This window comes from Tiliqua scincoides, chromosome 15 (genome assembly GCF_035046505.1).
Source record: "Tiliqua scincoides isolate rTilSci1 chromosome 15, rTilSci1.hap2, whole genome shotgun sequence".
Taxonomy (NCBI): domain Eukaryota; kingdom Metazoa; phylum Chordata; class Lepidosauria; order Squamata; family Scincidae; genus Tiliqua; species Tiliqua scincoides.
Window position 1 is genome coordinate 3,722,712 of NC_089835.1, and position 12,500 is coordinate 3,735,211.

Consider the following 12,500-nt stretch of genomic DNA (forward strand, 5'->3'; position numbering starts at 1 on the left):
CTTCTGAGTAGACATGCTGTAAGGCCACCAGCCTAGCCACACGCTGACCTGGGAGTAAAGCCCCATTGACTCCAAGGCTGACTTCTGAGTAGGCATGGCCAGGATGGGGTTCTTAGGCGGCCATCCTGCCCTGGGAGGAAGCCCCACTGACGATCCTAGGGCTTACTTCTGAGTAGACGCGGCCAGGATTGGGCCCTGATGGGGTGCCGCGTAAATTTGGGGAGGGGGGAAGTGAGAGGGAGGCAGATCGCGCGGATCCTCCTGCAGATCTCCCCCCACATGAAGAGCCCCCCCACCTCCTCCATTGCACTAGATGTGCCTTGAGGGTGTGGAGTGCATTGTGCGCCTGGAGAAAGGGTGTGTGTGTGTGGGGGGGGTGTCTTCACCAGGCGCATTAAAATGCCACCTTCAACCCCCCCTCCCCACTATCGGGGTGGCTGGGCATAGGATCGATCCTCTTTTTTTTGGGGGGGGGAGCATTCGTGGGACTGCAGGAAAGGGGTGTGTGTGTTGTTCCAGTGGGGGGGGGGGCGTCCCTCCTCACCAGATTCTGCATTGCACCATCTCTCCGCTTTGCTGATCTTGCTGGTGATGGTGGCAGCGACTCCTGATGGCCATTTGGAATGGGGGGGGGGCGGGGATTGCCTCCCAAAGAGGGGCAGGATGGGGGGGCACACACACACAAAGCCATCGGACACGGAAACTGGGGAGACCTGCTCCAGATTGCCTCATCTCCTCCCCCCCCCCAAATCTGGCAGGTGGAAAGGAAAAAAGAGGCATCTTGGGGGGGGGCTTAATGATGACTGCACACAATGCCCCCCCCAGGGAAAGCCTGCATTGAATTTCTCCTCAGTGTGTGGGGAGGGGAGATCTGAACATGGGAACAGAGTGCGCTAACCGTGCACTGAAGAGTGCGCAGAGACATGCCCTACCAGATCTCACATATTTCAAGGCGGCTGTGTGTGTATCTGGGACCAAAAGGGCCCTTTGTGGGAATTTGCTTCTTCCCACCCCTAACCCCCCACCCCCCAGGGATCTCTGCCTCACATCTCTTAATGCGCCTTCTTTGCTGGTGCCAAATCCAGTGGGGTGTGGGGGCTCCGGTGGTCTTTGCATCCACCTGACTTACCTGGATGTTTTTCTTACTTTGGGGCTCGGCAGACCGGAAGGCAAAAACCGTGGATGTGATCCAAGAATCTGGATGTAAACAATACCACCCCCCCACATTGAGGCAGCTGTTATTTGCCCTGCATAGGTGTTTGGTGGCTCAAGGGTTGCTTTCTGTGCCAGGGTGATGGCGCGGCTCCAGCCATTTCCCCCTTTCGGGGCAAAGGAAGCCCTATCACCTGGGCCCCCCAGCACTTCAAAACATGAAGACCAAGAATCAAGGCCTGCAAAATTAAGGGCCAGAAAAAGCTTCCCCCCCCAAATGTATGATGGCTTTATATGAATTTGGGGTGCTGATTCCAAAAACGGCATTGGTTTCAAGCTATCGCATATAGTTTCGGAGATAAAGCATAGCCCCCTTAGTGAATGGTTTGAGCAGCTTCCTCGTGAGGAAGCCACGGCCTGGTCTTCCTCCAGAGGAAGCTGTTTGACCCATTCACTCATGAGGCTGTGCCGGATGGCCAAAATGACATGATTTGGCAAAATGGGTGCCATTTTGGGAATTGGCACCCCAAATACCCCCAGGAGTAGGCCTGACTTTGAAGCCAGCAAGATACTCTTTCCATTTCCCAAAGTTTACACTTCCCATAGGTGTATGTGCCCTGTTCTCCCCATTGGGTAGTGTAGGCAGCTGCCCCATTGTCTTTTGTTTAGAACCCTTGAGCAGAAGATAAGCCCTTCCCACTCAGCCTCAGTCTTCCCCATCTGCGATATGGGGATAATAAATAGTATGCATATACCCTTACGGGTTGTCTATATACGTGAAGTGCTTGCCGCACTCAGAATGCGAAGCAGAAATGCTAAGTGTTCCTAATGAATAATAAATAATTATCAATAATAGTTCTTCTATCCAGTGTTGGCCCCACTGGTGGTTGGCAGGTGATTGATTCAATTAGCACTGTTGTTCTTGCTTCTACCGTCAGCAGAACGAAATGCTACTTATTCATACTATAATGTAGAAGCTGTTTAGATAGTATCCCTGAAAAGCAGGGCGTACATTCATCAGATAAATAAGCCCTAACCCTCACGATTCCTCAACTGTGGCTACTCACGGGGACCAGAAAGTACTGACTCCTCCTCCAACACAGATCTTGAACAATGCATCATGTTTCAGGGGGCTCTGCCACAATGGTGGGGAAGCCAGATCTAGTGGTTAGAGCAAATGGAGTTGGTAGTTAGAGAGGCCCCAGTTCCAAAAGACATATCTGGGAATAGGTGGGAGCAGGGGTTGCAGGGAAATGGGGTGCTCTGGGAACTACAATGGGGTGCTCTGGGAACTACAATGGGGTGCTCTGGGAACTACATTGGAGTGCTCTGGGAACTACAATGGGGTGCCCTGGGAACTACAATGGATTGCTCTGGGAACTACAATGGGGTGCTCTGGGAATGATAATGGGGTGCCCTGGGAACTACAATAGAGTGCTCTGGGAACTATAATGGGGTCCCCTGGAAACTACAATGGAATGCTCTGGGAACTACAATGGGGTGCTCTGGGAACGATAATGGGGTACCCTGGGGACTACAATAGAGTGCTCTGGGAACTATAATGGGGTGCCCTGGGCACTACATTTGGCCAGCCCACCTCTTTCCCCATGACTAAAGGAGAACGGAACCTAGAGCAGCATTGTTGCCTCCACCCTAAACATCCAGGTGATGTGTTTTTTCAGTGCTGTAATGCGCAGGGGCACCGTGCGCTCACTCAAATGGAAGGGCTGATCGAACCTCGCCCTGTTCTCCTGACTCCCTCCATGGGATAGTCTTAAAGTCATTTGCTGTTGGCAGTTTTCCCAGCTGTTATAGTACGAGCTGGGGAAAATGGAGGATGGAGAACACAATGCAGGCCCAAGCTGGACCGGTTTGAGGGCTGCACACATCTCACCTTCTTCCTCCCCCCACCCCCCCACTGGTCATCTTTCATATTTGCTAACCAGAATGATGTGGCAGGCTGTGCTTCACACCGATTGATTGGGTAGAATATTGTCCCTGGTATCTTTTGAAAGCAAGAGGACTAGAAACTTGAGTGCCTTTCATTTTTCAAACTAAAACTTCAGGGAAAGGGATGTGGGATATTCATGGCTGGGGGGGCGGTCAGCTTCTCCACTACCACAGACCTGTAACCTACCTCCTTCTTCTCTCTCTCTCTCTCTCTCTCTCTCTCTCTCTCGCTTTGATCAGCAACGTCCCCTCAAGCAATCTCTGAGCAGCTCCCTTTGCCGGGAGTCTCACTGGAAATGCTTGGTCTTGACCTTGCTGATGTACGGCTGCTTTGGCGTCATGGCCTGGTGCCGCCTCTCGACGGTGACCCGCATGAACTATGATGGCCCCTACAAGGGCGCCTCGGTGACCTACCACGACAGCCCCTGCTCCAACGGCTACATCTACATCCCCCTGGCCTTCCTGGGCATGCTCTACGTGGTTTACCTGGTGGAGTGCTGGCACCGGTTCGCCAAGGGGCAGATGCAGCACCGGGTGGACACGGCCAGCGTCTACGAGAAGGTCCAGCGCATGCAGCGAGCCACCCCGTGCATCTGGTGGAAGGCCATCAGCTACCACTACATCCGCCGCACCCGGCAGGTCACCCGCTACCGCAATGGCGACGCCTACACCACCACCCAGGTCTACCACGAGCGGGTCAACACCCACGTGGCCGAGACCGAGTTTGACTACTCGGGCCACGGGGTGAAGGACGTCTCCAAGGAGCTGCTGGGGCTGTCGGATTACCCGGTCACCAAGCTGCGCTTCACCAAGTGCTTCAGCTTTGCCAGCGGCGAGGCGGAGGCGGCCTACCTGACGCAGCGGGCCCGCTTCTTTGGCGAGAACGAGGGCCTGGACGACTACATGGAGGCCCGCGAGGGGATGCACCTCAAGAACGTGGACTTCAAGGAGCACATGTTGGTCTTCCCCGACCCCGGGCGCCCGCCGTGGTACACCCGCCGCTGGGTCTTCTGGCTGGCCTCCTTCGCCCTCCTCTCCTGGCCGCTGCGGGTGCTGTCTGAGTACCGCACGGCCAACGTCCACTACCACGTGGAGAAACTCTTTGGGGCGGACGACGGGCCCAGCCCGCTGGACGCCGTCGGGGGCTACGGGCGCCGCATCTCCCGCGTCAACACGGTGGACATGACCGAGCTGGAGTGGCACATCCGCTCCAACCAGCAGCTGGTGCCCAGCTACTCAGAGGCCGTGCTGATGGACTCCACCCTGCTCGCCGGGGCAGCCTACCTGCGCAACTGCCAGCACTGCCGCAGAACTGTCAGCAGCAACTCGCTGCCCTCCCGGGGCACCCGGGCCCTCTATGCCCGCCTGCCCTTCAGCTGCAGCCGCTTCTCGCTCAGCGGCGCACGCCGGTGCGGGGGCGTCCTGCGCAGCCTGAGCGGAAGCCACGTGGGGAGCAGTATCGAGACGGAGCCCCTGGAGAGCCCCCCCTGCTACCAAGATGCTTTGTACTTTCCAGTGCTCATTGTGCATGGAGGGGAGGGCTGCCATCGCAACATGCACAGCCCCGCAGGGAGGGCGTTGGGGACCCCGCTGTGAGCCTGGAGGAGAGGGCAGTGGAGGTGTCGACCCTTCCCCTGTCCCCAGGGTTGGGACCGAGTATGATAGAACAGCAACACTCAAGCCTGCAGCCTCTTTTCTTCCTAACCCCCAGGCCGCCCCTAAGCTGGGCTGTAGTACTTTGTGGCCAAACCCCCTCTCTGGAAATTCTGCTCCAAGCAAAATGAAAGACCCCCCCCCCCCCATTTTTCTTTTTTTGTTGCAAGTTATCCTGGTGGTTCCAACGGATCCTCTTTTTTTGGGCTTCCCATTCCCTGGTATTTCTAAAGCTATGGAGTATTTTTCAGCAGGTACCCTCAGGAAAAGGTGGGTGACTTCATTAGGGTTGGGCAGTTTGCAGGGTTAGGGGGTGGCAACCCTGCTGGGAGAGATAAGGGGCAACGTGGGCCGCCGTGGCCCTCGTCCTGACTTCAAAATCTTGCCCCCCCCCTTTCTGGCTTTTGTACAAGGTGCTGCTCGCAGTCCCAACATCATGAGGGCTAGAAACACACTCAGAAAGTTGACCTCTGGGCCCGATACTGTCGCTTCTACCTGCATTCAGGATGTAGGGAGACCTCTCCTTCCTTGGCCCCGAGGTGTGTCCCGGGATCTCCTTGGAGACTCAGATGGGAGAAGGGTTGCCACATTCTTAGTGGTGCGAGACGCTGTGCCTTGTGACGGCTGCGGGACGGGCCGGAACAGGGGAGTTTCCCTTTTGGCCAGCCCGCTTCAGATTTCCATCTGCCATAAAATTGCTGTTCTTTGGCCTTGTGGGCAGTTGAGCCTTCGGGGATGGCCATCGGCTGTGTGAATGGAAACTCCAAGCTCAGGAGCAGTCTATCTGTGAATGCCAGGTGCAGGTGGAGTGTGGAGGTGACAGGGGGTGGCCGTTTGTGCCCACAAGCTTCTCAGCTTGGCCACCCTTGGAGAAAGGATGCTGGGCTTGGCCTGTCTTGGTCTGATCTCGCAGCCCTTGTGCTGAGTTCCGTTCTTCCAGTCAGGGCAAGGGAGCTATCCTCGCATTGGCCATCTGTCATATCAAGCAACCCATTTCATGCGCAATCAGTGGGCCAGCATGAAGCGGCGCAGGCCAAAGAAAGTATGCCCAGCCTCCAGAATACTGTAGGGGGAAAAAAGACTTGTGGTGGTACAGTCATGGCTGTAGTTCAGGACCTTTGGGCAAGTTGGGTTGGATGACTATGGTGAGGCAAGTAGAGCTTTTAGGGGTGTGGCTAAACCACAGTAGGGCTTCTGGCTGGGGGAGGATCTCAGTGGGATGTCCAGAGTGGCATTCTCCATCCATAATTCTGACTCCAGCCCAATTGCCTGTGGGCTAGCAGCCCAAATCCTATGCATATCTTCCCAGAAGTAAGTTCCATTAGAGTCAATGGGGCTTATTCCCAGGAAGGTATGGATGAAATTGGGCTGTAGGACACCACCATGTTGACATGCTGTGGGCTGAAGCTGGTTTAACACATCTGTCAAGCTGCAGGTGCAGGTTGGGAAACAGGAGATTGGGAGGACGGAGTCCCGCCAAGGAGGAAGGCAAAACTAACCTTTTGAGGAGGGGCGAGGTCACATTCGAGCAGCAGGGCTTGTCCTATGTAAGTCCTTCCCAGGGAGCTCTGGGCATGATGGTTCTGTGAACAGAGCTTTCGGTGGCTGGGCGGTGGTGACTACAGTTGGAGGCATCAAACCAAAATAAACTCATTGTGTACAGTTCATTGGGCCTCTCCTCTAACACCCTGTGGAGACCAACCATTTACACTCTGCCCTTCTCAGGTTAGGGCCGTACCAGTCAATCTTGACTTGGGGTCTCGGCAGACAGATCTGAAGCAAGTCGGGCCTCATTCGCACTTCCGATTCGGGGAGTGGGGCTTGTCCCCCACAAGTCAACCGAACGATTATTCATGGACTCTTCCCATTATGGAGGTCTACGAACCTCTCGCCCATGTGTCTGTGAACGGGTGTAGGGTGGTGTTCCTGGGCTTTTATCTCTTCAGCCCCCTCCAGACCACCCGGGTGTGGTGTCGGAGTCTCGACTTGTGATGTGTCCATGTTCTGAGCATGCGCCGCTTCCCGTGTGCTCACCGGTGTCATGTCTGTGGATCAAGATCTTGAGTTTTCCACACTTTATGGGAAAGGGGAGACAAGAAGACCCCCTGATGCAGCCCCCCTTCTCTCTCTCTCTCTCTCAAATGACTTGGGGGCACAATTTAAGAGACTCGTTTGTGCCCACCTATAGGGGAGAAGCGGGGAGGAGCGCCAATAGGGTGGGTGGGGTTGCAGAAATGGGAACTGGACCCATTGATGATGACATGAAATGATTTGGCCATCCTCCTGTTATGGGGCAATAAAGGTCTTTCCAGATGAGTGGCTATGTCCTGTTGTGTCCTTGTGGGTGTCTCGGGGGTTGGAATGGAGAGAGCGCAAATGGCCGGTAGTGCAGACAGCTGAATCTTGTAGTCTTGAGCCCAGCAAGGAGATCCAAGACGTCAAGGTGAGTTCCTGGCGATTGACCCTGGAATGTTCTGCTAGTAAAACAGGTTCTATCACGGAACCAGGAGTCTTCTCCTAAACTAGGGAGCTGCTGTGTGGTAGGGCAGGCCATGGCTCATCTCGAGTGGGGCAGGCTGGCGTCAGGCAGTCCTTTCAGGGTCTATTTTGTGTTTTTGGATATACCGAGAACCCGGAAATCCAGCAGCCAGAGTCTGGTGTGCAAAACAATGGCTTCACGAGGCAACCTGGATTAGAGCGTCCAATTCTGGTGGCCACATCTCCAAAAGGACATAGTGGAACTGGAGAAGGTGCAGAAGAGAAGGAGCAAAATCATTACTGGGCTGGGGCACCTCCCTTCTGAGGAAAGGCTACCGCGTTTGTTGGGCTTTTCCATCTGGAAAGGAGGCCCCTGGGGAGGGGACATGATTGAGATGTACAAAATTATGCAGGGGATGGATTGGGTGGATAGAGGGTAACTCCCCCCCACCCACACACACACAACACCAGAACCAGAGGACACCCTCTCACCTTTAGGGTCGGAAGATATAATTCTTTTGTCTATTGATCAAGAAATTATTTCTTGACAAATTACCCAGTCGGTCTGTGGAACTCCTTGCCTCAGGATGCGGTGCTGGCACCTGAAGGCCTAGGTGCCATCAAAAGGAGATTGGACAGATGGATCAAGGAAATGTCCATCACAGTTTATAAGCCGTGATGGGTATATGCAGGCCTCCTGGTTTTAGAAGTGGGCTGTCTCTGAATGACCGGTGCAAGGGAGCGACCACAGGATGTGGGTCTTGTGTGCACCTGGAGGTGTGTCACAGAGGGCCACTGTGAAATGCAGGAAGCCGGACTGGATGGGCCAGGCATGTGGTTGATCTGTGGAACTCCTTGCCACAGGATGTGGTGATGGCGTCTGGCCTGGACGCCTTTAAAAGGGGATTGGACAAGTTTCTGGAGGAAAAATCCATTACGGGGTACAAGCCATGATGTGTATGTGCAGCCTCCTGAATTTAGAAATGGGCTATGTCAGATGCAAGGGAGGGCACCAGGATGAGGTCTCTTGTTATCTGGTGTGCTCCCCAGGAGGCCTTGCAGGACTCTTGTTATCAGGTGTGCTCCCCGGGGCATTTGGTGGGCCGCTGTGAGATCCAGGAAGCTGAGCTAGATGGGCCTGTGGCCTGATCCAGTGGGGCTGTTCTTATGTTCTTAACTATAATTCCCAGGAAGCCTTGCAGGTCTCTTGTTATCTGGTGTGCTCCCTGGGGCATTTGGTGGGCCGCTGTGAGATACAGGAAGCTGGACTAGATGGGCCTATGGCCTGCTCCAGTGGGGCTGTTCTTATGTCCTTATGGCCTTTGGCCTGTTCCAGCCAGGCTGTTCTGATGTTCTTACATTCCTAGAGCGAAGGATGTTCAGGGCCAGAACTTAACCCCGTAAGCCCTTCCACACTCAAATCTGCTCTTGGTTTTAACCCCAAACACTCTCTGTTTCAGTCCCCCCCCCCCCACTGATGTTGATGGTGTGATATCTGACGAACGGAAGGAGCATGTCCACCTCTGCGCACTGCTTCTAAGCCATGACGATGCAGCCTCCCATTGAATTCATTTTTGGGGACCCGAGGAATTAAAAAGCAGTTCTGGCTGGTACGAAGCCGCTGCGCATGTTGTGCGTGTGGCTCAGAGGGTGCACTGCGATGGATGTGGCTGGAGGCGATGCCGGCGTGGCAGCGAGCAGATGGAGTCAATTGTTCGGAAATAAGTCACTCCTCCGCGAGTGGTGGCTGCCGGGGAGCCTGCTGTCCGAACCAGATGCGCGCCATGCCTCAGAGCATCCCCGGCCTTCGGCGTCGCCATGGAGACCGTTGCTGAGTGACAAGAGCAGTGCATCTCCCCCCCGCCATATCCACCTCGCTCTGTCTAGCGCCCAATTCTGCTCCCCTTCCGGCAGTTCTAACCACCCACTCTAATTTTTTTTTTTTTGCTTCGTAATGATTCCTGTTGTGTTGTTTGCATTGCACAGAGCTTTGCAAAGCACGAGAGGTCTCTGCCGCGAGGGGCTTGCAATTGAAAATGGACACAAAGGAGCTAACTGAGTGGATGCAGGGGTAAACGGAGGCGGGACGGGGGGACGGGACACGAATACATAACAGCGTTTGTGTGTACATAGGCTTAATAACTGCAGAGCGTGGCGTAAGGGCATATACAAAAGAGGGGGGAAGGAATTTGGAAGACAGGAATGAATAAGAAGGGCCCCGTCATATACCCATCCATTCTTGTAGCCTGTTGATGGAGTTTTCTTCTAGAAATCTTTGAAAGGCATCCAGGCCAGACGCCCTACATAAGAACAGCCCCGCTGGATCAGGCCACAGGCCCATCTAGTCCAGCTTCCTGTATCTCACAGCAGCCCACCAAATGCCCCAGGGAGCACGCCAGATAACAAGAGACCTGCAAGGCTTCCTGGGAATTGTAGTTAAGAACATAAGAACAGCCCCACTGGATCAGGCCATAGGCCCATCTAGTCCAGCTTCCTGTATCTCACAGCGGCCCACCAAATGCCCCAGGGAGCACACCAGATAACAAGAGACCTGCAAGGCTTCCTGGGAATTGTAGTTAAGAACATAAGAACAGCCCCGCTGGATCAGGCCACAGGCCCATCTAGTCCAGCTTCCTGTATCTCACAGCGGCCCACCAAATGCCCCAGGGAGCACACCAGATAACAAGAGACCTGCAAGGCTTCCTGGGAATTGTAGTTAAGAACATAAGAACAGCCCCGCTGGATCAGGCCACAGGCCCATCTAGTCCAGCTTCCTGTATCTCACAGCGGCCCATCAAATGCCCCAAGGAGCACACCTGATAGCAAGAGACCTGCATCCTGTTGCCCTCCCTTGCATCTGACATAGCCCATTTCTAAAATCAGGAGGCTGCACATACACATCATGGCTTGTAACCTGTAATGGCTTTTTCCTCCTGAAATTTGTCCAATCCCCTTTTAAAGGCATCCAGGCCAGATGCCATCACCACATCCTGTGGCAAGGAGTTCCACAGGCCAACCAACCTGTCATTCACGCTGGGTTCATTCCATGCTGGGTAAAGACATTTTTTTTTCCGTTTGCCTGTTTTAACTCTCCTGACACACATTTGTAGTGGCGGTCTCCGGGGTCCGGCGTTACGTGAGAGGGAAAAGAATTATAATTCAGGATTATGTGAAGAACTCAGTTTGGAGAAGGTGGTCCCATGATTGGATTGGATCCAAGCCCTCTCTTGCCCAAGCTTGAAAGGCTGCCACCCCCATGAGGTTTTGAAAGGTGCTGTGGGCAAATTGAAAGGTGCCTGTTGGTAAACCATTAGCATGTGGGTCTGTGTAGCATTAAGGGACATCCTTGAATCAGCCCATCAAAAGTACAAAATCCTCCGCCTTTATTGGATACGGTGCAGTCAGCCTCGGTACGCTGCTGTCAATCCCAGAATAAACCCCCTTTATTCATACAGCGGCCCTCACGCTACAATTGGGGAGGCAACCGGATAAAGAACAAGAGCCCTGCCCCAAGGAGCATACAATCTAAGGTCTGGCGGTAGGAGAAAAAAAGTGGGGTCCAGGGAAGCAATGTGAATAGATAGACGTACACCGACATGTCCTAGCTGGGGGTTGTTGAGGATTAGGCCAGAGGCTTCTCCAAGGATGTGGGTTGGCCAGACTTATGGGGTACCCCCAAGTCCACAGAAATATGCAGAGAAGGAAGACCTCTGGCTGTCGGGATTTCTTGGACAGTGTACGTCCTGGTAATCTCTTTGGTGGGAAGTGGGCAGGAGCGTGGATCTCAGTCTCTCCCCCCTCCCGCACCTTCCCCTGCAAAGGTGATTGGTGCTGTCACCATCAAAAGCACCACAGGTTCAACACGGTATACAATCTTGCACGTAATTTTAACAGCTGTTGGATCATAAAAGCGATTGTCCGAAATTCTACTCATCTCCAATAGGATTCCTGCTGGGCATTTGGTGCTATGCCCCCACCCCAATTCTCATGGACTCTCAGGATACCTGCTGCTACTTTAACACTCACATCTTTTTTTGCCCACCCAACGGCTCTCGGACGTCTCTGAGGCAAAGAGGCAAAGAAGGAAGGCCCATAGCCAGGGAGACAGACCAGGGACAGACTGCACTTGCTCCTGGTGTGGAAGGGATTGTCACTCCCAAATTGGCCTTTTCAGCCACACTAGATGCTGCTCCAGAACCACCATTCAGAGTGCGATACCAGAGTCTTTCAAGACTTAAGGTTGCCAACAGATTCTTCTCAGCGAGCTGGTGGCCCTTCAACGTAACCACCTCCAGAACGGTGGAAAGGAAGAGAAGTTTGTCGAGGAACTACAGATGGTCCTGGAGGTGCAAGACGAAGGATGTCGTTTTGTACTGGCTGCAAAACACGTGTCTCGAAATAAAAAATATATACAGCCGACCTTCTGGTCCGGGGTTGTTGTATTCCAGGACCTGCCATTCTTATGTCTTGACGCAACTATGTCTCTTTTTGGCAAGGTGACCGCAAGACACCCATATTGTCTTCTCCAAAAGGATGCCCGCTCTGGAAAGCCCTCCTCCCCCACAGCTCAGGGAAGGCTAAGTGACATGTGGGGAGTCATCGCAAAGTCATCGCTTCCCCGAATTTTCTGCATCTAAAGTGCACGCGGGCATCTGTAAGACCTTTTCCAGAGCGTGTTATAGAGTAGCGGGATTTCCAAGGCCTGTTTTCTAAACTTGCTCCCCGTTCCCCTCTAGCCACATTGCTCATTATAGAACCTCCCCTTTAGCAGGTTAGTCTTCCCAGCTTTTCTCGACCCCCTGGCTGTTCTCATCTTCATTGATGGGCGCGGTGGGATTCCTCGGCTCACTGGGTGCACTTCTGCCCTCCACCAGGCAGGGGGTGCCGTTGAGGCCCTCAGTTCTAGAGTCACCAGGTTGGGTTAATGGCTCCTTTTGCAGCCTAGGGACAGATGGGGTGGGATCAAATGAAAAGAAAGTGGAAAGTTTTTTTTTTTAAATATTAATTCTAAAGAACCATCCTAGCTTGATCTCCCTATGGAGGAAAATGGGTGGATGTGTCCAATTCTCTTTTTGAGCATGTGCTATAGCTAAGATGGTTGCTATACTTTATACGAGTTCCTTCTTTGAAGAACACACGTGTTTCTGCAGTATAAACAACTAGGAACTTCCGTATCCTTGTAGCCGACTGCAACTCAGGGATGTGCTCCAGTCATAAGAACATAACAGCCTCACTGGATCCGGCCATAGGCCCATCTAGTCCAGCGT

The 12,500-nt window shown here is 53.6% G+C and overlaps 2 protein-coding genes across 2 annotated transcripts in view; one reads left to right on the forward strand and one right to left on the reverse strand.

Moving 5' to 3' along the window:
- TMEM151A (transmembrane protein 151A) overlaps positions 1-4,698 on the forward strand; it is a 5,175-nt gene extending 477 nt beyond the window's left edge. The window contains exon 2 of the mRNA XM_066610403.1: positions 3,343-4,698. Within this exon, the coding sequence (XP_066466500.1) occupies positions 3,343-4,698 (1,356 nt within the window). The remainder of the gene's footprint in view (positions 1-3,342) is intronic.
- A 7,307-nt stretch (positions 4,699-12,005) lies between these two features.
- The window catches only part of LOC136635252 (homeobox protein SIX6-like), a 2,432-nt gene continuing 1,937 nt past the window's right edge, over positions 12,006-12,500 (reverse strand). Inside the window, exon 3 of the mRNA XM_066610404.1 lies at positions 12,006-12,174. Coding sequence (XP_066466501.1) covers positions 12,006-12,174 — 169 coding nt within the window. The remainder of the gene's footprint in view (positions 12,175-12,500) is intronic.